Source organism: Thamnophis elegans, chromosome 14, assembly GCF_009769535.1.
Source record: "Thamnophis elegans isolate rThaEle1 chromosome 14, rThaEle1.pri, whole genome shotgun sequence".
In the NCBI taxonomy this organism is placed as follows: domain Eukaryota; kingdom Metazoa; phylum Chordata; class Lepidosauria; order Squamata; family Colubridae; genus Thamnophis; species Thamnophis elegans.
In genome coordinates, this window is record NC_045554.1 from 28,988,773 (window position 1) to 29,011,016 (window position 22,244).

The 22,244-nt window shown below is 41.8% G+C and overlaps 1 protein-coding gene across 3 annotated transcripts in view; it reads left to right on the plus strand.

Moving 5' to 3' along the window:
- SLC7A6 (solute carrier family 7 member 6) overlaps window positions 1-22,244 on the plus strand; it is a 62,385-nt gene that overhangs the window by 6,334 nt on the left and 33,807 nt on the right. For 2 of the 3 annotated variants that reach the window (XM_032230410.1, XM_032230409.1), the window contains exons 2-3: window positions 8,819-8,917; window positions 14,676-15,246. In XM_032230410.1, the coding sequence (XP_032086301.1) occupies window positions 14,718-15,246 (529 nt within the window). In that variant the 5' untranslated portion in view covers window positions 8,819-8,917; window positions 14,676-14,717. The remainder of the gene's footprint in view (window positions 1-8,818; window positions 8,918-14,675; window positions 15,247-22,244) is intronic. The other variant, XM_032230411.1, reaches the window with a different exon arrangement.

A 22,244-nucleotide genomic window follows, 5' to 3' on the forward strand; every position in this document is an offset into this window, starting at 1 on the left:
ACAAGCAGTCAAAAACAATTTTTTTTAAGCTACGCCCAGAAAAAGAGCTTTAAGTTGTTTCCAATTTGTTGCAAAATTTCTGGGAAACTGAAGAACTGAAGTTTATAGAATGCACTTAAAATTAAACACCGTGTATAGGTAATTTTTGATTTACCACAGTTCAGTTAGTTGACTGTTCTGACGTTATGACGGCACTGAAAACTGTGACTTATGACTGTTTTTCATAGTTACGACCTTTGCTGCATCCCCGTGATCATGTGATCAAAATTCAGATGCTAGGCAACAGGTTCATAGCTATGAACTTTTTCTGTGTGCTGGGGTCTCGTGATCCCCTTTTGCGACCTTCTGACAAGCAAAGTCAGTGGGGGAAACCGGATTCACTTAACAACCAGGCTACTGACTTATTAATTGCAGTGATTCACAACAACTGAGGTGAGAAAATGGGGCCAAACTCATTTAACAAATGACTCAAGTGAACAACAGAAATTTCGGGCTCCATCATGGTCGTAACTCAAGGACTATCTTGGTTGTAATAAAGGAAAGATAAACAGTGAACTAGCAACTGACTTCGTTGTTGTTGTTAGTTGCGAAGTCGTGTCCGACCCATCGTGACCCCATGGACAATGTTCCTCCAGGCTTTCCTGTCTTCTACCATCCTCTGGAGTTCATTCAAGCTCATGCCGACTGCTTTGGTGACTCCATCCAGCCACCTCCTTCTCTGCCATCTCCTTCTTTTTTTGCCCTCCATCGTTCCCAGCATGAGGCTCTTCTCCAGTGAGTCCTTCCTTCTCATTAGGTGGCCAAAGGACTTGAGTTTCCTCTTCAGGATCTGGCCCTCTAAAGAGCAGTCAGAGTTGATCTCCTCTAGGACTGACCAGTTGGATCGCCTTGCAGTCCAAGGGACTCACAACTGACTTCATCAGGGCTTAAAAACCAGATCCTCCGCCTCTCCCCCGATTAGGTTAAGAACCGATTTGATTCTTGAAGCAACTGCCAGCCTGAGATGCTACAGGTTGTCCCAGCACAACAAACCGACATTTAATGGCCATTCAAAATTACAATGGACCTCCCAGAAATACTTACGAACAGTTTTTCAAGTTCCCACAGACACCTCCCCGCCCTTTCCAGTTGTGTGATCACATTTTGGGACCTTGTAAACCAGCTTCACATTCATCATGGCTGTTTGAAGCATCCCATGGTCCCGTGACCACAATTTTAAGTGGTGGGTTTTTTTTTTGTTTTTTTTTTGGCTGCTTTCTGGCATTTTACTGCCATTGTCCAGCAAAACAAAAAACAAGAACAAATGCCCATTGGGTATAAAGGATTCCCTTAATGACCGCTGCAGTCACTTAACAATTGCCACAGTCACTCAACATCCACGGTAAAAAGATCATTAAATTGGGTACACTCGCAGGGTGACCCGTTTAATGATCACGACTTGCAACCATTACTCTGGGCTGAAATATGGTTGTACGTCAAGGACTTCTTTTAACATTGGTTACTGCCCTGCTTCCTAACCACAGGACCCCTTTTTAAAATAAGGGATAGTTCTCATTTTATGGTTGGGATGGAGTTGTGTCATGTTGTGTTCCAGGGGAGGGAAACCCCCATAAGATTTTATGAATGTTGATTGAAGTTGAGTCCTAAATATCAATCAGAACAGAGCTGGAAGGGACCTTGGTGGTCTTCTAGTCCAGCCCCCTGTTCTGGCAAGAGACCCTATATCATTTCAGACAATGGATTGTCCAGTCTCTTCTTAAAAACCTCCAGCGATGGAGCACCCACAACTTCTAAAGGCAACTTCTCTTCCACTTCATTGTCCTCACTGTTAGGAAATTTCTCCTTAATTCCAGGTTGCTTAATTTCCATCCATTGTTTCTTGTCCTGTCTTCTGGTACTTTGGAAAATAAGTTGACTTCCTCTTCTTTGTGGCAGCCCCTCAAATACTGGAATAATGCTATCATATCATATCATATCATATCATATCATAAAACATTGCATCTGGTGTAATAAACAAGCCATTTTCTCTTGTATTCCCCAATAATTTTCTTTTCCGTAAAATAATTTCCTCTTCCCTAGGCCTTTCTACTTAAGTGGAACTATTGTGAGGTTTTGCAAAGTTCTCTTACTAGTGTTGGAAGAAATATCCATTTGGGTTCCGTTGCAAGTGGGGAGAAAGATGCTGGAAACATGGAGGCTGGAAAGATAGTTTTAATGGTGGACAGGATCGCGTGCCTTGAAGATCTTGGGTGAAGAAAAAAAAAGGAGAGAGATGCTGAGAGTGCTTGGGTTTTATACCCTCTCTCGGTTTTTGAATTTGTGCTTGTATTCTGATTGGTTGTCAGACTCCTATGGGGCCATGCAGTGTGCTTGATACTGAGTCCCAGGCTTGGTTGACTCTTGCTGAGTGATGATGTAATGAAAGGGCTTTGGGATTCCTATTATGGCTCTGCCTGAAGGAGGTAGATCTTTGTTATGTACCCTATTTCTCCTAAAATAAGACCCTCTGGATAATAAGCTCAATCGGACTTTTGAGTACATGTGCTAAAATAAGACCTCCTCTGAAAATAAGCCCTCCCCTAAAATAATCCCTCCCCTGAAAATAAGCCCTCCCTGAAAATAAGCCCTCTCGGAAAATATTGCAACACAGCAGCAGCCATGAAGTGACCATGCTCACCGCCTCCTTCACCTCAAAAATAATAAGACCTCCCCGAAAATAAGGCCAAACACTTATTTGAGGGGGGGAATAAGACCCTGTCTTATTTTTGAGGAAACACGGTAGAATAGACTGGCTCAGGCCTTAATGGCCCATTGAAAAAGGTGGAGGTGAGTTTCTGCCTCCCTTTTAGGGGAAATATTCTGTCCTTTTTATATTTCCTAAAAAGATCTCATTTTCCAAGGAGAGGGGTGAGTGCTAACTTCTGACACCAGGGACAGGAGATCTATGTGTATTGTGCAAGAGCCACAGGTGTCCTGTCCTATTCAATCTAGCTCTTCACACACTTGGTTCCTTGGCACTCACAAATCCCGTCTGATCTATCCGTGATGAGGATTGTCTTGATACGGCGGTACCAAGCTTGCCGGCGTGGTTTTGCACATCAACAGTTATGATTGGCTTCGGGGGGAGGAGCCTGCCGCCGTCGGGAGCTCAACGAAGCTCCTGTCAGGATTCTGGTTCGTATATCTTATAAGATCTATAGATATCTCCCCTTTCTGGCAGAAAGGGGCAGGGAGAAGGTCAGTCGTTAGGATCTCTTTGTAATTCATAGCTTTTTTTTGCTGTGAATGGAGAAGAGGTTCAACATTAGCTGAGCCTTTACTCCGGCCAGTTTTCCGCGCTGCCTTTTTTGCAGCCCCAGGCAGATTGCCCCCCCCCCCCAGGACAAAGCTAAGCTATTTAAAAGTCAATCCGGGCGGGGACCATTCCTGAGGAATTTCTTCTATTACTATCTAAAATACCAGCTTCAATTTCGCAAAAGGCTCCCTTTCTTTTTTAGCTGCGTCACAAGATGGCGATCTCGTAGCTTTTGTGTTTGATGTGACGTACTTAGTCAGCCCTACCCTCCTGAAGGCTTCTCCGTACTAATTGCTAAAAGATTAACTGAGGGGAGCAGAGACTTTGATTTTTGGCTCGCTTGATTGCTTGTCTTTTATTTTTACTCTGGAATGGCTCCCAAATCTAAACAGAAGCGCTTCCTTAATAACATATTTCCAAAAACTGCTATGAAGCCGCTACCCTTGCCTCCTACACCCTCCACGGGAGATTTGTTAACACAAGAATTTCTTCTCAAAACGCTTAATGATTTCAGACAGGAAATTAATCAACTGATATCGGATTTATATGATCAATTTGATGCTAAAATTGCTCAGGCAAAGAAGGATATGATCGGAGTAATGACAGACATGACAGATTATATTGCTGAAACGGAGGACAAATTGGAACTTTTGGAAGAAACTAATCTTAATTTGATATCCAAAATTCAAACGTTACAACAGGAAATTGAAAATGCTCAAAAACAACTTGTCATGATAAATTATAATAAGACTGCCTTTGCAATAAGAGTTAGAGGATTGCGTGAAAACCAACAGGAGAATTTGAAACAGATCTTCTTTGAGGCTTTCAGCCGCTTGGTGGGAAGTCCGGGATTTAACTTTGATTGGCAGATTCAAAGAATTTACCGCCAGAATTCGTGGGTAGCAAAACAGCGACAGCTTCCGAGGGACATAATTATATACTTTACCACAAGGGAATCCAGAAATGAGATAATACAGAGGCTTTACAGCAAGAGGTTGAGAATTGATGGACAGGACTTGATTGTTTTTAAAGAGATACCATCTCAAATATTAAGAACAAGGAGAGAGTACGCTTTCTTAACCGAAGAACTCAGAAATTCTCAGATTCCATACAAATGGGAAGTCCCAGCTGGTATTACAGTTACATTTGGCAACCAAAAACACCGCATTAATTCTGTCTGTGAAGCCCGAGAATTTTACTACGAGACCCTGAAGGCGGGACTTCCTGATTCATCCGGACCTGGAGAGAGACAAGGAGAAGGAGAAGACAAACAGCGAGACACGTGGCTACAAGGCGGAGGGTGTTGCTTTCCTCTTCCGGAAGGGCAGAAGACTAAAGAATAAAGACTTAGCGATGTTCTTAAAGCTTTATGATTTCCGTCTGGGATAAAATGGAAAAGTTGTATATCGATGATGAGACATGGAGACTGAAAGAAGCGTTGCTGATTGTGGACACATATTGTATATAAGATTTGTCTGAACTCTAACTCAAATTGCGCATGAATTATTTTCCTAGGCGAGGAGAGCGGAGATTGCGATCTTTTTGAGTTGTGGTCTGGGACGAACGGAGTTGGGAGGCGCGTGGGAGAGGGAAGGGTAGCGAAAGCTTAATTAGATTACCTGGGGCTAGAATGCAAGCTGATGTTTGTTTGAGTTGCTATTTCAATATAAGGTCAAGAAAGATTGGTCGGAGAGTCTTCAGGAAAGTGGAGTAAATATGGGAGGAGCAATGGATGCGGATAAAATATATATGTGGATATGGATAAAGGCAGGGTGGAAGGTAAAAAAATTTACATGTGGAGGTGGGTAAGGATAGAAAGGGAGGTGTTGGAAATGAAAAATGAAAGAAGTACTTGAGTTTAATGGTTTTATAGAAAGGTTTGGATATTCGGATAAAAAAGAGATAAATTAAAGGTCTGAATAGATAGACAAAGCAATGAGACTTTTAGTTGGGGAATCCTAATTGATCAACTTACCTGGCTCTAATACAGTTTGAAACCCTGCAAGTAGTAAAATAACCGAAATTTGGAATGAGCTACATTGTTTAAGATTTACAGATAATGGGAAGCTGTGTTAACGTAGTGGGTTTATTGACCCTTCTTGTTTCTCCTTTCTTTTTGTGTGTGTGTGTGTGTTTTTTTATTTTGTATTTTTTACTATTCTCTTTTTTTTTCTTTGGCTTTACTTTTATTTTATTTTTTTAATTTTAAAGTTAGCTGGCCTTATTATACTCAAATGCTTGTTAAAGAATTATGCCGGGTATGGGACCTGCGAAGCCGTAAGGGGGTTAGGGAGGGGGGATTATAGGGGGGAGGGGGGAGGGTGGAATTACAGTTTCAATTCTTAGAACAATAAGAATTCACTTGTATACTGCGGCTCGTTTTTCTTTTTTCTTTTTCTCCTTTTTTTTTTTTTTTTAAAAAAAAACAAACAAACTGAAATGTATGGATACACCAAAGCGAGGAGAAGAGGGAAAGAGGAGGGAGAAGTAAAGAGGGAGTGAGAGGGAATGTAAGGAGGGTGAGATGGAGGGAGGGGGAGATGTCTGAGGGGGAAGGGAAGTAGAAGAGGGGAATGCTGGAGGGGTGAAATGAAAGTTGGAGGGGGAGAAGAGAGGGTGTATGGGGGAATGAAGTGTCATGTTGGGTTTTTTTTTTCTCTTTTTTTTTACGCACAGTATATAAGTGATTGTATAAAATGAAAATGAAAATGAAATAAATAAAATGTATTTAAAAAAAAAAAAACAGTTATGATTCATGCAGTGGACTTAGCCAGCTGTATTCCAAAATTACGACCAAGTAAATCCCAGCTTAGCATGATATTTTGGCAAGCAGTTGCCTCCCTGGAGATTAAGTGAGAGTTGATTATTTCCTACTGTTTAAGAAAAGGGCCAAACCGCAATGGGATCCCAACCAATAGCTGCCCAATTGCTTGTCCAGAAAAATAAAAATAATAACTTCTGTTGTTGCTAACTGTGTAGGTATTGTTGACACTTTGGGACATGATTTGGGGATCTCTAGATGTGTTGGATTAAAACAGTGTCATCCTTCCTAACCTCTTTGCCCAGTGGAAGTTTTACACCAGGGTCGCCAAACTTGACAACTTTAAGATTTGTGGAATTCAATTCCCAAAATTGGGAGCTGGACTGGCTGAGGAATTCTGGGAGCTGAATTCCACAAGTCTGACAAGTTTGGAGATTGCTTTTTCACACCGAGACATCCCCAGATCAAAGTAGGCAATGATAGAGTTTGCTACACCATGACCACTGCAAAATCTGCTTGCACTAAAATAAACTGATTTTTGTTTATTGTATCCATACACAGCATTTGCTGAATATGAGTTATTCTCTCTGTTGGCATCTTTGAACCTAACAGTATCTCCTCTGTGTTTTTGACAAATCGTGCTTTAGGGCTCAATTATGCTTGACTGCATCTGCAGACATTAAACTGTAAACTATGTTTACAAGATACAGCATTTATGTAATACAAAAAAGCCGGAGATTTTGTGGTTTGTGATTTATGGGATGTGTATGACTTCAGTCAACAATGTTATGAAGCTAAATTCAGGATTGCTTTCGCTCTCTTTTTAAACTTAAGTAGAAGGCTGACCCATTTCCAAGAAACTCAAGATGCTATAAATGGAATATTGTGTTTTTCTTGTAGTTTTACTTATATAATAACACTGTGTAGGTTAAGACGAGGGACACGGTGGCTCGGTGGCTCAGATGCTGAGCTTGTCGATCAGAAAGGTCGGCAGTTTGGGGGTTTGAATCCCTAGCGCTGCATAACAGAGTTCCTGTTACATGTCCCAACTTCTGCCAACCTAGCAGTTCGAAAGCATGTAAAAATGCGAGTAGAAAAATAGGAACCACCTTTAGTGGGAAGATAACAACGTTCCGTCCGCCTTCGGCATTTAGTCATGCAGGTCACATGACCACGGAAATGTCTTCAGACAGCGCTGGCTCTTTGGCTTTGAAACGGAGTTTGAGCAGCGCCCCCTAGAGTCAGGAACAAGCGCCACCCCCTAGAGTCAGGAACAACTAGCACATATGTGCAAGGGGAACCTTTACCCTTTAGGTAAAGGCGGAGAGTGAACTGCTTGTTCAAAATCATGTGATCAGTTTCACTGCAAGGTGCAGGCAGTGGAAAAGTTCTCAAGAAAAAGGCTGGCATTAAATAATTGATGTACAATACATGAAGTTCCACTGAGATAGGTTGGTGCTTCTGGGAATGGACGGGGAGTCCCAAGTGTTCTGAGAAATCAGCCTTAAAATATTCCTGTAAAGAAAAAAAACACGTTTGAGCACTGAATAGTTTTGGCTTAGGCTTGAAGTTTTGCAAAACACAAAATATTTGGCTATAAAACAGTGAAAACCCTTGGAAAAACACGGACAACATAAATTTTAGATTTGCTGAGTGATCATTCAGGATAAAGCTGTATTTGAAAATAGTTCTGACTTCTTCTATGTTTAATAATCTAATGATTCTTTCAATCAGTATGATTATTTGGCTCCCAAAGGAAGTACAGATTTTAATATAGATATTTGTCTTCCCTCCCCCAGTTTCTGAGCCTTGGATGCTGTAGGTTTACTCCTACAGCCATTAAAAGACCTCATGGCTAAAGTCTGAAAAATAAGAAGGAAGCCAGAAGTAAAAGAAACTGTAACAAGAAACAGATGGATTGTCAATTACTATTACTTAGTATTGGGGAGTGGGTTATTTATTTATATTCAGCAGAGGGTTTAACCCCTATTATTACTGCTATATTTTAAACAAGCTTAATTAAATTGTTCCTAGTGAAGACGTTTTTTGCTATTTAATAACAGAATAACAGAGTTGGAAGGGAGCTTGGAGGTCTTCTAGTCCAGCCCTCTGCCCAAGCAGGAAACCCTACACCAGTGATGGGTAACCTTTTTGGTGCTAAGTGCCCAAAGTGTGTGTGCGTGTGTGCATGCCCCAATCCCCAAAATGCAGTGCGATCACCCCCTCCGCACATGCGCCCTGGCCTCTCCATGCCTTTTTTTGGTTTTCAGGTTGGTGTGGGTGGCAAAAATGGAGGAGAAAGGTAGGGAGCACTGGCGGGGGGGGGGACATCTCTGGAGATCGGGGAAGGCCTCGCCCACTACACATGTGCGGGAGAGACCTGAAGACCAGCTGGCCGGCGGGAGGCATGCATGGTAGAACTGGGCTGGGGCAACGGCCGGAGTGCCCGCAGAGAGGGCACTGTGTGCCACAGCCCTATACCATTCCCTATACCATCCCCTCCTCCGTGCCTTGCGTTTTGGGCTACATTTGGAGTATAAGACACACCCAAATTTTTCACCCTCTTTTAGAAAAAGTGTGTCTCATACTCCAAAAAATACGGTAAATAGTAAAGTTTGAAGTGCCAACTGGGCTAAAGGTAAAGATAAATACACCCTTGGGGTTAAGTTTGTGACTGCATGCCTGGATTTATGCAAGTTCCTTGGCAGCATGGGAGGCATGAGCTATTGTTTTTAACTTTGATTTCCTTGTTTACTCTTTAGGCTGAGCTTACCTGCTCCTGTTCCTGTTCAAACCTGGCACTGCTTAGCTTTGCAACACAACTAAACTCACCCAGGTATTGTTTCCTGTTGGAGACCTAGGTAAACCTCTTGCTCTAATGAACTTGTTTTTGTTGCAATAGAAATATCCATGGCCACCACCCCATGGTGACAGGTTATCAATCTGCAGAATTTATTGTGTTTGTAGACAGCAGAGCTTTGGTTGTCTGGAATGTAGCAAGAAGGAAAATAACAAGGTAGGTATTCTTGCCCTGACTATTTACTGTAGAGTCCTTGGTGCTCTCTGAGCTTTGTCGATTGCTTGCAGACATTTTATGACCCAACTAGGGAACGTCATCAGTGCAAATGAGTGGAAGTAGAGGACTGTGAAAATATTTACCGACCCCTCGCATCAAGGACATAAATTGTTTCAATTCCTACCCTCAAAACGATGCTATAAAGCACTGTACCCCAGAACAACTAGACACAAGAACAGTTTCCCTCCTGAAAGCTATCACTCTGCTAAACAAATAATTCCCTCAACACTGTCAAACTATTTACCAAGTCTGCATTACTATTACTATTAATCTTCTCATCGTTCCTGTCTCTTCCCACTTATGACTGTATGACTGTAACTTTCCTGCTTGTACCCTTAGGATTTATATTGGTTGTTTCCTAGTATGATTTGATGCTTATTTGTACCCTATGACTATCATTAAGTGTTGTACCTTATGATTCTTGAAGAATGTATCTTGTCTTTTTATATACACTGAGAGCATAGGCACCAAAGATGCACAAATTTCTTGTGTGTCAAGTCACACTTGGCCAATAAAGGATTCTATTCTATTCTATTCTATTCTATTCTATTCTATTCTATTCTATAGAATGTATCTTGTCTTTTTATATACGCTGAAAGCATAGGCACCAAAGATGCACAAATTCCTTGTGTGTCCAGTCACATTTGGCCAATAAAGGATTCTATTCTGTTCTATTCTATTCTGTTCTATTCTATTCTATTCTATTCTATTTCTCAATGTATGACTGTAATTGAACCTAGAATTACAGTTGTAGGTTGTGCTGGTTATTAAACAGTTTATCTTTTGACCGACCCAATTTTACAACATTTTTTTTTTGCAGCAATTGTTAAGTAAATCAAGTGAGCCCATTGCCCATAATGGGTGTTTCTGCCAGAAAGAGGAAGTAAATGCCATTTTCCAGCAAAAAATAAATAAATAAATCATAAATTGCAGTCCTATGATTGCTGGACTCTGCACACAGTTTTAAATGTGAACCAGTTTCTGAGTCCTCAAAAAGCAATTACACAGCTGTGTGGGCATTGTTGGAACTTCAAATCTGGGTCATATAAGAATCTTTTTTCCGGTCCGTTGTAACTTTGAATTGTTACTAACCAACCGGTCACAAGTCAAGGACTTATCAACCCTGCCAGTGTTGGTGGGTGTATGGTTTTCTCCTTCTCTTTATTTAATGTAGCCTGAAATGAATAGAGATTGCAAAAGAACTTACGTTTTAGTCAGGGCTGTCAAACTGCAAAGGAACATTCTTAAAATCTGTGAAATATAATTAAATAGGTTGTTCGATATGCTTTTTTTCCCCTGCTGCCTTTTGCTACTCCACAACATAGCAACTGTGCAGATATGACCAGATAAATTAATTCCTCCCCTGTTGTTTTGTGCATGCATGCTACTAAATGTTTTTTTTTCTTAAATGACAATATTGGCAATGACATCCCCCCCCCTTCCCGGAGATGATGACTAAGTCAGAAGGAGTTATGTAGTTGCTACTGTTAACATGATGTTCATAGGTTTTTTACGTCCCATTAATGTCTGTTCTGATTAGCAATGACTTTACATGTTGCTGGGTTATAAATCTTGACATTCATTAACAAAGCATCTCTGAATGAAACTAGTACAGGAATTAAATTCAAATAGCAGCTTTCTAACTAACTAACTAACTAACTAACTAATTAACTAACTAACTAACATCAGCTGTGGTCTTGGCCAAGTCTTACCTTGAAGCAAGCTTTTGCTTAATATACACGTTACTCTACTAAAACAATTTATTCAGTTCAATCATGTCCAATTCTCAGAGACTACCTGGAAAAATCCCTGCAGTTTTCTTGGCAAGGCTTTTCAGAAGTGATTTGTCATTGCCTTCTTCCTAGGGCTGAGAGAAAGTGACTGGCTCAAGGTCACCCAGCTGGCTTTGTGCTGTGGGAATCCTCCCCCCGCCCCCCAAGAATGAAATACTTTGGGAAATATTAAAAATAGTCAGGATAAAATGTTTCCCCTAAAGGAGAAATGAAAAAAAAATTGTTAAGGGAGGCAGCAACCAGCCCCGGTTTCCCTGCCCCAAGCAGAAACTGAGGAGGCCAGTTTTCAAAAATGCAGATTTGGTAATCCATTCAGAAAGACTGGGTCAAACAGAAACTCCAGACAAGTAACACAATTAGGCAAAGGAAAGGTTAACAAGATTAGTTCAGACAAACACCTAGGATTTGCATTTCCTCCTTTTCTATAAAGCCAGCTATGATCCCAACTTATCCCCTACATGACCCACATAGGAATCCAGAAGGTATAAAAACCCACCCACGCTAAACTCCATTTTGTGAGCGGCACCAAACCACAAACCTTGGTGGTTCTATTCATCAATAAATAGACCTTTCTTTCCAATCAGCTTTCAGCCTCTATTTTGTTTCCAGCACCTTTCTCCGAGCTTGGAACTGAACCAGATGGATTTTCCTTCTAACAGTTCCTTAGGTGGGACTAGAACTCACAGTCTCCCAGTTTCTAGTCAGATATCTTCACTTCCATACTAAAGCTGGCTCTTCTACTAAGATGGACTATGACTTCTTGTAATTATATTATTTTTCTAATACAAAATTGTACTTATTTTTCCAAAACGTAAACGCTCACAAAATACAGTAATACATCATTAATATATAGGGGTCAGACCCTGAGTAACACCTAAGGATTTTTGGAAATATTCCCAAATCCATCCGCTTATCAACATACATTCCAAAGAAACAACATGCATACATAAGATCCATTCAATCTGCTGGAGATTATCTATGGAGGTTTTCAGTCATCCAGGTCATGGTTGTCCCAAAGGTGCTTTTTCAAGAGGCAAGTGGACTTTCTGGTTTTTTTTTCTTTCTTTGAAGATGTTTAGCTTCTGATCCAAGAAGCTTCTTCAGCTCTGACTGGATGGTGTGGAATGGAAGAGCTGAAGACGTTTCTTGGATCAGAAGCAATACTGAGGTACTAATACCACTCTATAAAGCCTTATTAAGACCACACCTAGAGTACTGCATCCAGGTTTGGTCACCACACTATAAAAAAGATATTGAGACTCTAGAAAAAGTTTAGAGAAGAGCAACCAGGATAATTAGGAGACTGGGGGCTAAAACATATGAAGAACGGTTACAGAAACTGGGCATGGCTAATCTAGTGAAGAGAAGGGCCAGGGAAGACATGATAGCAATGTTCCAATATTTGTGGGGCTGCCACAGAGAGGAAGAGGTCAAGCTATTTTCCAAAGCACCTGAAGACCGGACAAGGAATAATGGATGAAAACTGACCAAGGAGAGATTCAACCTAGGAATAAGGAGACATTTTCTGACAGTGAGAACGATCAACCAGTGGAACAGAAGTTGCCTTCGGAAGTTGTGGGAGCTTCATCACTGGAGGCTTTCAAGAAGAAAATGGACTGGCATTTGTCAGAAATAGTGTAGGGTCTCCTGCTTAGGTGAGGGGTTGGACTAGATGACCTACAAAGTCGCTTCCAACTCTTGTTAATCTATTTCTATTTCTAAAGAAGAACTAAAAAGTCCAGGTGCAAAGTCTTTGAAAAGCACCTTTGGGTCAACCATGACCTGGATGACCGAGAATCTCCATAGATACTCTCCACCACCATAATTTTAAGTCAAAAACTTTATTTCAGTCCTTACTGGAAACTATAGATGAACACACACACATGTGAGGTTCCTAGCTTACTTGCCCATGCTTCTTAACTATGTCATATTAGAGCTTTATAGCTCTATCTCTGCACTAGCTGAGTTCGCACATTATACAAAGTCATAATGGGATAAGTGAGCCCATTGCTTGCAGAACTGTTTGTATGAACACAGCTGATCATGCCTTACTTCACAAACTGGGGCTTTCAACTTGTTTAGTGTGATAAGAGACCCTATTCTGCATGCCTTGTAATAAGCTTGGATCCTGACATCAAGTAATCTCTGTGTAGAGACGATCCATTTTAATTCTGGACGCCTCCATGCCAACCAGATTCTCAGAATGTTCTACACTATAAGTGGGAAATCAAAGGAAAAGTTATTAACATGTATTTAAATCAGAGCTCACTAGCCAGATCCCACTCATGTATTTATTATTAACTTTAATCCAGGAATAGATCTATTGAAATGTTTTTTTTTTTCCCAGCAGAGAAATCTTTAAGTACCACCTTCATAAAAACTCATAAAAATTGAACAGCTTTAAGGCTCCCTTAACATTTATGTATCTTTTAGATAAAAGGTAAAGGTTCCCCTCGTACATATGTGCTAGTCGTTCCTGACTCTAGGGGCCGGTGCTCATGTCCGTTTCAAAGCCAAAGAGACAGCGCTGTCCAAAGAAGTCTCCGTGGTAATGTGGCCGGCATGACTAAATGCCAAAGGCACACGGAATGCTGTTACCTTCCCACCAAAGGTGGTTCCTATTTTTCTACTTGCATTTTTACATGTTTTCGAACGGCTAGGTTAGCAGAAGCTGGGACAAGTAACGGGAACTCAGTCCTTTACGTGACGCTAGGGATTTGAACCACTGACAAGCTCAGCATCTTAGCCACTGAGCCACCGCATTCCCTATGTAGCTTTTAGACATCTTGAAAATTGATGCAACCTTTGGTGTGAAGATTTCCTAAATAACTACAAGAGTTAATGCACACAATAATTATTCCATTTTGTTCCATTTCTTACGTTTAAAATATCATAGGAAAAATTAGTGACCCTCTAATTCAATATTTGTTAACTTTGGCAGCTTTAAGATGTATAGTTTTCAACTCCCTGAATGAGTTATGCTAACTGGAAAATTCTGGGAGTTGAAATCCACATGAGAAACATGGCTGTCAATACTTCATTGGAATACTTGGCCAATGTTTTAGTCACAGCTGAATTTCACCTTTAGGAACCTGTGGGCTGAAAGGAGGAGTCAAGCAGGGAATTAGCCTTGACTCCTTGCGCAGCCATGAGAGATGACTTCAGCTCTGCCACCCCCAAGATCCATGAACATTTATCTGCTTACTCCCTGGAGAAGGAAAGCGGTCTTGGGAGATTCTTATAGTACAGGAAGAGGTCAATAAAGTTGCTGATTCAAGCTATTCCCGAGAGGCTCTAGTTCAGGAGTGTTAAACTTAAGGCCTGTGGGCCAAATCTAGCCTGCAGGGTGCTTAGATCTGGCTCACCCTGGTAACAGTGAGGGAGTGGCCCATGGTGCCTCTGCCAGTGAAAATGGGCTCCCGAGCTCCGTTTCCAGCTGCAACAGCCTCCTGCAACAGTATGCCAGCAAAAATGGACTCCTGAGCTCTGTTTCCTGCTGCAACGGCCTCCTGCAACCCTCTGCCAGCAAAAATAGAGCTCGGGAGGGCCCATTTTTGCTGATAGAGCACTTGGGCTGCCACAGGAGCCCCCGAAAGGAGTGACATCAAGCAGGCCACACCCACTCTGCCCCCCTGAGGTCAAACACAACCCTGGTGGCATCCTCAGTGAAATCAAGTTTGACACCTCTGCTCTAGTTGCTCGAACTTGACATCGTATCCCTTCTTAATCCTGCTTTCTTTTTGACTTTAGTTGGGTATCGGCATTGGCAGAGGGCACCTTGTGAATGTCACCATGGAGAAGAAGGAGAACTTTCCAGCTCTTAATTCCCTGAACGAGTACCAGCCGATTGGGACAGCGGATAAAATTAACCAGAGTGGCAACACTCAAAGGAATGGTGGAAACCAAAGAACCATGCAACTGAAAAAGGAAATCTCTCTCCTTAACGGCATCTGCCTTATTGTAGGGAATATGATTGGGTCCGGGATATTTGTTTCTCCCAAAGGAGTGCTGAACTATAGTTTGTCCTATGGATTATCCCTAGTCATCTGGGCCCTGGGAGGCATGTTCTCCGTGATCGGAGCGCTCTGCTACGCTGAACTGGGCACCACGATCACCAAGTCGGGAGCCAGTTATGCATATATCTTGGAGGCCTTTGGAGGCTTCATTGCCTTTATACGTCTGTGGACATCGCTGTTGATCATTGAGCCCACCAGCCAGGCCATCATCGCAATAACCTTCGCCAACTATATCGTGCAGCCAGTCTTCCCTTCTTGTCAGCCTCCGTACATTGCTTGTCGTCTTATCGCTGCGGCTTGTGTATGTGAGTATTCCCCACAGGTCTTCGGGCCTGAATTTGCTTCCTCCAGAGGTGGGGGTAGGTGGGAAAGGAGGGCCAGAAGCAGTGGTGGGTTCCTAACGAGTTTACTACCGGTTCACTGAGATGGCATTTTGCACGCACGCTGCTCATTTCCCTCACTTGTATGCCCACTGCGCATTACGCAGTTGACTGAAAACTGTTCTCCACATGCACAGAAACATGCCGGCGACGTTAGAAGAGACCAGGGAACCGGTTCAGGGGCGTGGCAGGCCTGGGTTGCTGCTGGTTCCAGCGACCCAGGCCGCCATATCACTCCCAGTTCAGCTGAACCAGTCCAAACCGCTGGTCAGAAGTGGACCTGCTGTGTTGTGGTCTGCCGTGCCTTTAAAAATGGGATTTGCTTAGATAGTGCAAAAGCAGAGTTCAAATGGTGGCGATACAAGAGATACCCTTCTTTTTGCGCAGAAAAAGGTGAAAAGCTAGTGTGCACTATGGGTCTAGTGAACTGAGGGACAAGTCAATCCTTCAGAAGCTTAAGGTGGCATCCATAGCGGCCCCTGACCTTCTGGAGTAAACTCAAACCAGGGTCAACCAGAAAGTTCCAAGATTGATTATGGACTTCAACTTGGGCCTCCTAAGTGCTTGTCCAATGCCTTGAACCAACACACCAACGTTGCCTCTCTAAGATTCAGTTGTTATGGCTTGAAAAGACCAATTTAACATGAATTCTGTTTTGTTTTTCTGGAGAAGCATGCTCACAGATAGCTGTCTACACAGTGTAAATGCACAGATAGTCCTTGGCTTATGACCGTAATTGAAACCAACATTTCTGTTGCTAAGCGAGATATTAGTTAAGTGAATTTCACCCCATTTTACGATCTTTCTGGCCACAGCTGCTAAGTGAATAACTGCCGTTGTTAAGCTAGTCACACGGTTGTTAAGTGAATCTGACTTTCCCATTGATTTTGTTTGTCAGAAGGTTTCACAAAAGGAGATCACGTGATTGTGGGACACTGCAATGGTCATAAATATGATGTCAGGCTTCCCAAAATAGCATCCAAAAGTAAATCAGAGTCCAAGGCAAAGTATTGCTCAAAGTTCCAATTTATGAAGAGAGCCATATTGGCACATCTGGGAAAACCCGAATCTGAAAGCTTCCCGGTTTTCCCCACCCAGTTGAAAGTTCAAGATCTTGCCCCCACACCCACAAGTCCATCACATGGTCCAATCTCCCACTGCCATGCTTGCAGGTGCACCCATCCAGTTCCGGTCAGGTACAGAGGTGCCAAGACAAAGGATGACCTTGGCTTTCTAGAAAGAATGTTGTTATGGCTACATAGTATGTGACTCCTCACAATCCCCTTTCCCATTTTCATAGTAGAATAATAGAAAGTGTGGCAGGCCAAAGATCCAAAATGAACCAGTTGTCAAGTGACCAAACTTTGATCATGTGACCATGGGATGCTGCCATGGTCATAAGTATGGAAAAAAATCAGTGCTGTTGTAACTTCAAACAGTCACTAAAGAAAGGTTGTAAATTGAGGACTTTCTTGTGTAACAGTGTATGGCTTAATAGAGGATTTTGGAGCACAGAAGATAAATGGACACTCTGGGTGTTTTGTTTGAGAATGCCTTGATGTTTCCACTTTCTATCCATCCTTGGAAAAGATGCAGGACGAAAAGGTGTCACAGACATGGAATTGCACACTCCAAAGCTTCAAGATTAAAAAGAAGGCATCATGGAGCCCTAGTCCATTTCCTGTTGTTACAAACTTGACGGAACACAGGATAATCGGAAGTAGCCAAAGGCTACATATCCAGACTGATAAGATTCATCTGGTGGCCATCCAATAGAAGCCTTTCTCTGCGACAGTATTTCTCAACCTTAGCTACTTGGAAATGTGTGAACTTCAAATACCAGAGGGTTACGATAAAGGGACCACATATTTAGTTTTACGTATACTGATGGCACCAAGGAGTATTTGCCAAATACTGGAAAAATGAAAACACTCTGCCAGATGAAGTAATTCTGAAAATTTTAGAATGTGCTGAAACAGATAGGTTTACTTTTCAAATTAAGGATAAAGAAGATTCAGAATATTACCTGACATGGAACAGTTTCTGTGAGTGGCTAGAGACAATGGGTAGGAATTAGAGGAAAAAAAGATTATGAATGTTTGTATTAAAATAGAGATGGTTTTCAACTATAAATATGATAATCTATAAAATGTAAATAGGCCAAGATATAAGAAAACCTAGTTTAAACTATTTGGTTATACGATTATATTTAATACAAGTGTCATCATATTATAGTTACTGTTATGAGTTCATGTGTTAATATGTACCAAGATTTTTTTATTATTATTCTGGTCTTTGTGTAACTATATCTCTCACTATATCTATATCTCTCTACATCTATCTATCTATCTATCTATCTATCTATCTATCTATCTATCTATCTATCTATCTATCTATCTATCTATCTCTGTCTGTCTCTATCTATCTATGATCTATCTATCTATCTATCTATCTATCTATCTATCTATCTATCTCTGTCTCTATCTATCTATGATCTATCTATCTATCTATCTATCTATCTATCTATCTATCTATCTATCTATCTATCTATCTATCGTCTATCTCTATCTCTATCTGTTTATCTATCCTATCCTATCTGTCAATCTGTCTGTCTGTCTGTCTGTCTGTCTGTCTGTCTGTCTGTCTCTCTCTCTCTCTCTCTCTATCTATCTATCTATCATCTATCTATCTATCTATCTATCTATCTATCTATCTATCTATCTATCTATCTATCTATCTATATCTGTTTTTCTGTCTGTCTGTCTCTCTCTCTAACTCTCTCTCTCTCTCTCTCTCTATCTATCTATCTATCTATCTATCTATCTATCTATCTATAACAAAACTCAGTGTCCTCTCTCTCTCTCTCTCTCCCTCCCTCTCCCTCCCTCTCCCTCTCCTCCCCCGAACCGAGAATGTGTCACTGTTTTGATTTATTGTTTCCATGATTGCATTGGAATAGCTGTTGTTTTTATTCAACATTTCGCAATTCAACTATATGGGAATCATATGGAAATGTATTAATGAAGCTGGTGCTTCTCAGTAGGGATCAAAGGAAGAGAGAGACTTATTAATTGGAAACTTAAGAAAAAATTATTGAGACATTCTAGAGAGAGGGTGAAGCTTATTTATGACTGTGTCAAGCCAAGAGATCTGCTTCTCATAGATGGGTACAGCAATATGCCAGAGTATTAATCATCATGGGTGGATACTCTTAGGGTGTGTAAAGGACCTTTTCTTTCAGGGTAATGAGTGATCTCAAATCTCAGCTTGGGTTACAGCTGTGATAGATGGAAACTTTGCGCAACAGCCACCAGACAAAATACCCTGTGAAGTCTACACAGGAGAAGGGATTCCGTCACATTTCTGTTTACCGAGCAGTTTCATAAACTATTTGGCCTCTTCTGACAAGATACTGAGTTGAGTTGGGCAAGTTGAATTGCCCTTGGCGGAAGAGAAGCGACTTCTGCATGATGGAAGGGTCATCATTAAGTCGCTTTTGAAAAGGTTACTAAGTTGGGCTGCCCTTTGAAAGGGTTGAAAAGCAAACTGGAAAGCATGCCGGGGTGGTGGTGGTGTCAAATTATTCTCCAAAGTACCAGAGGGTGGGACAAGAAACAATAACCAAAGAGAGAAGCAACCTGGAATTAAGGAGAAACTTCCTAACAGTGAGGACAATAGCAATAGCACAATACGTCCTCATTAAATCTCATCCTAGACCTGTAAAATATATCTAACCTCTACCAGTTTCCTTCTAATGCCTCATCTTTTATTAACATCCAGGAGATCACATTTAGCTTCCATAAATGTGTGTATCTTTTAACTGCTTCCCAATGTATTACAGCAATAGCACTTATACATTACAGCTCTCTCTAAGCGGTTTACAGAGTCAGCATTTTGCCCCCAACAATCTGGGTCCTCATTTTACCCACCTCTGAAGAATGGAAGGCTGAGTCAACCTTGAGCCTGGTGAGATTTGAACTGCTGAACTGCAGCTAGCAGTTGGCTGAAGTAGCCTGCAGTACTGCACTCTAACCACTGTACCACTTCAGTGACCACAACAATGAACCAGTGGAATGGCTGCCTCTGGAAGTTGTGGGTGCCCCATCACTGGAGGTTTTCAAGAAGAAACTGGACAGATATTTGTCTGAAATGGTAAATGTTCTCCTGCTTGAGCAGGGGGCTGGACTAGAAGACCTCCAAGGTCCCTTCCAGCTCTATTCTATTCTAAATTCTACACATGGAGGAGAGGAAGACACAGAGCCTGGGTGCGGAGTCAAGAGAGGAATCAGTATGGAGTCATTATGTTCCCACAAGTGATCCCAAATCCAGCCTCTCCCCACATGAAGTCAAGGATGCCAAACTCGTAATGACACATCATCATGTAACGTATCACAATTTTTCCCGCTTCACTAAAATGGGTGGGCGTGGCCAGTGCATGACATATCCAGCCCATGTGCACGAGTTTGACACCCCTGCATTCAGTCTTATTTGGTGCCAATCTAGTTCTGAGCTTTAGTTGACTAGATGCTTGTGCATAGGATTGAGAAATACATCTTCTTAACTGGAACTTAAGGGACGCAGTGGCTCAGTGGCTAAGACACTGAGCTTGTCAATCAGAAAGGTTGGCAGTTCAGCTGTTTGATTTCCTAGCGCCGTGTAATGGAGTGCGCTCCCGTTACTTGTCTCAGCTTCTGCCAATCTAGCAGTTTGAAAGCACGTAAAAAATGCAAGTAGAAAAATAGGAACCACCTTTGGTGGGAAGGTAACAGCGATCTGTGCGCCTTCGGTGTTTAGTCATGCCAGCCACATGACCACAGAGACATCTTCGGACAGCGCTGGCTCTTTGGCTTTGAAACAGAGATGAACACCGCCCCCTAGAGCTGGAAACAACTAGCACCCATGTCCAGGGGAACCTTTACTTTTATTTTTAACTGTAACTTAACATCTCCTGATTCCTCGTGTCTGACAATAAACTACTAAGTCTTATTCCCATAACCTTTAACTGAGCAAAACAGTGCATCACAGGAAAACAATTCTTGAAACCATATGCATCAAATGGACTAACTTACGGAATGTGTCCCAAATCCAGGATCCCTGATTCCATGGAGTTGACATTTGGCAAGTTTTCATAAAACATTTTACGAGATAAACATTACCATAACACACTTCATGACGCAATACATAATGCCTCCTGTGCTGTTGTTTGACTACTATGCTATACAATTCAATATGGGCTGTTTTTAAGGCAGAGACTTGGTTTCCAAGTGAGGTCAGGATAGCAGAAGTGCTGGCATTGTTGAAGGCTTTGAGGAATCTGGTAAAGAAATACCTTTCAACAGGGTATCGGTGGTCTAGTACTAAGAACTAAGTATTTGTTCTGACTGAGGCTTCCCAAGAGCACCAAGCAAACTCCTTGTCACAACAAAAACCCCTCTTCTTAATTGAGTGTGAATTCTGCTCATTCACATCCAGCAAAGTCTTTCAAGGGAGCCACTCCCCTTTTGCTCCTCTTTTATTTCCTCTGGGAGGGGCCATTCATCATCCACCTGTGGCTTTATTCCCAAGTTGACCCTTGTTCTTTAGCTGTTCCCTTCGTCTGGCAACTCTGTGCATGCACACACTGGGAACAGACTCCAGTTGTTCATCTGCCTCACTTATGTCTGACTCTGAAGGCAGCTGAAAACTGGCATACGGCCCTGGCCCCCTCTCTGCCTCCGACACAGAGCCCTCATCAGAGCCTTCCCCAGACTCCAGGACTCCTGGCCCATGTTCCTCCCCAACCTCCTCGCTGTCCGAATCTGCTGCCAGCTCCGCTGGTGAGCCACAACAGTACTAAGAACTAAAACTAAGGAGAAATTTCCAGACAGTGAGAACAATTAATCAGTGGAAGAGCTTGCCTTCAGAAGTTGTGGGTGCTCCAATCGCTGGAGGCTTTCAAGAAGAGACTGGACAGCCATTTCTCTGAAAAGGTGTAGACTCTCCTGCTTGAGCAGTGGGTTAGATGAGATGATCTTCAAGGTCCCTTCTGACTTTGTTATTCCAACACACTGTATCTTAAAGTTACTAAGGTTGAGAAACACTGAATGACAGCATGAAGAAATCAGAAAAAAGAAGAGAAAACGAAGATATATTCAGAAGGAGCTAGGAGCACATTTCCCAACCAGCAAATTTTATAAAAAGGCACGAGTTTTCATGAGCTACAAACCATTTCATCAAAGCCATCAGTTTGTTGGTCAGAAAAGATGCTCCTAGATTCCTTCTGATTTTTGGCTATCACAGACTAACATGGCTGCCCTTCTATAATGCCAGAAATAGTCCTGATTTTTCACACAGGTAGTCCTTGACTAACAACAGTTCATTTAGTGACCGTCCAAATTTACAACGGCACTGAAAAAGTGACTGGACCATTTTTTCCCCCAGTTATGACCTTTTCACTATGGTCACATGATCAAAATTTGGACGCTTGGCAACCAGTTCATCCTGATGATGGTTGAGTGTCCCAAGGTCATGTGATCACTTTTTGCAACTTTCTGACTAGCAAAATCAATGGGGAAGCCAGATTCACTGAATAACCGGGTTACTAACTTAACAGCAGTGATTCACGTAAAGACCGTGGCAAGAAAGGTTATAAAATGGCACAAAAATCACTTAAATGTCTTAGCAACAGAAATTTTGGGCTCAATTGTGGTTGTAGGTTGAGTACTGCCTGTAATGTTGTTCAGGCCCAAACACCAAAAAAATAAATAAATCACACTTTGCTTGATTTTGGCCTAAAGTGATGCATGAATCTACTCATTGTTATCTCCGAATCATGTTTTATTGCATAAAGATATGACAAAGGCTACTATGATACTTAGCAACCTATGGATTTTGCACTGCAGGTTTTTATAAGTGTGTGTGTATGTGTATGTGTATGTGTATAC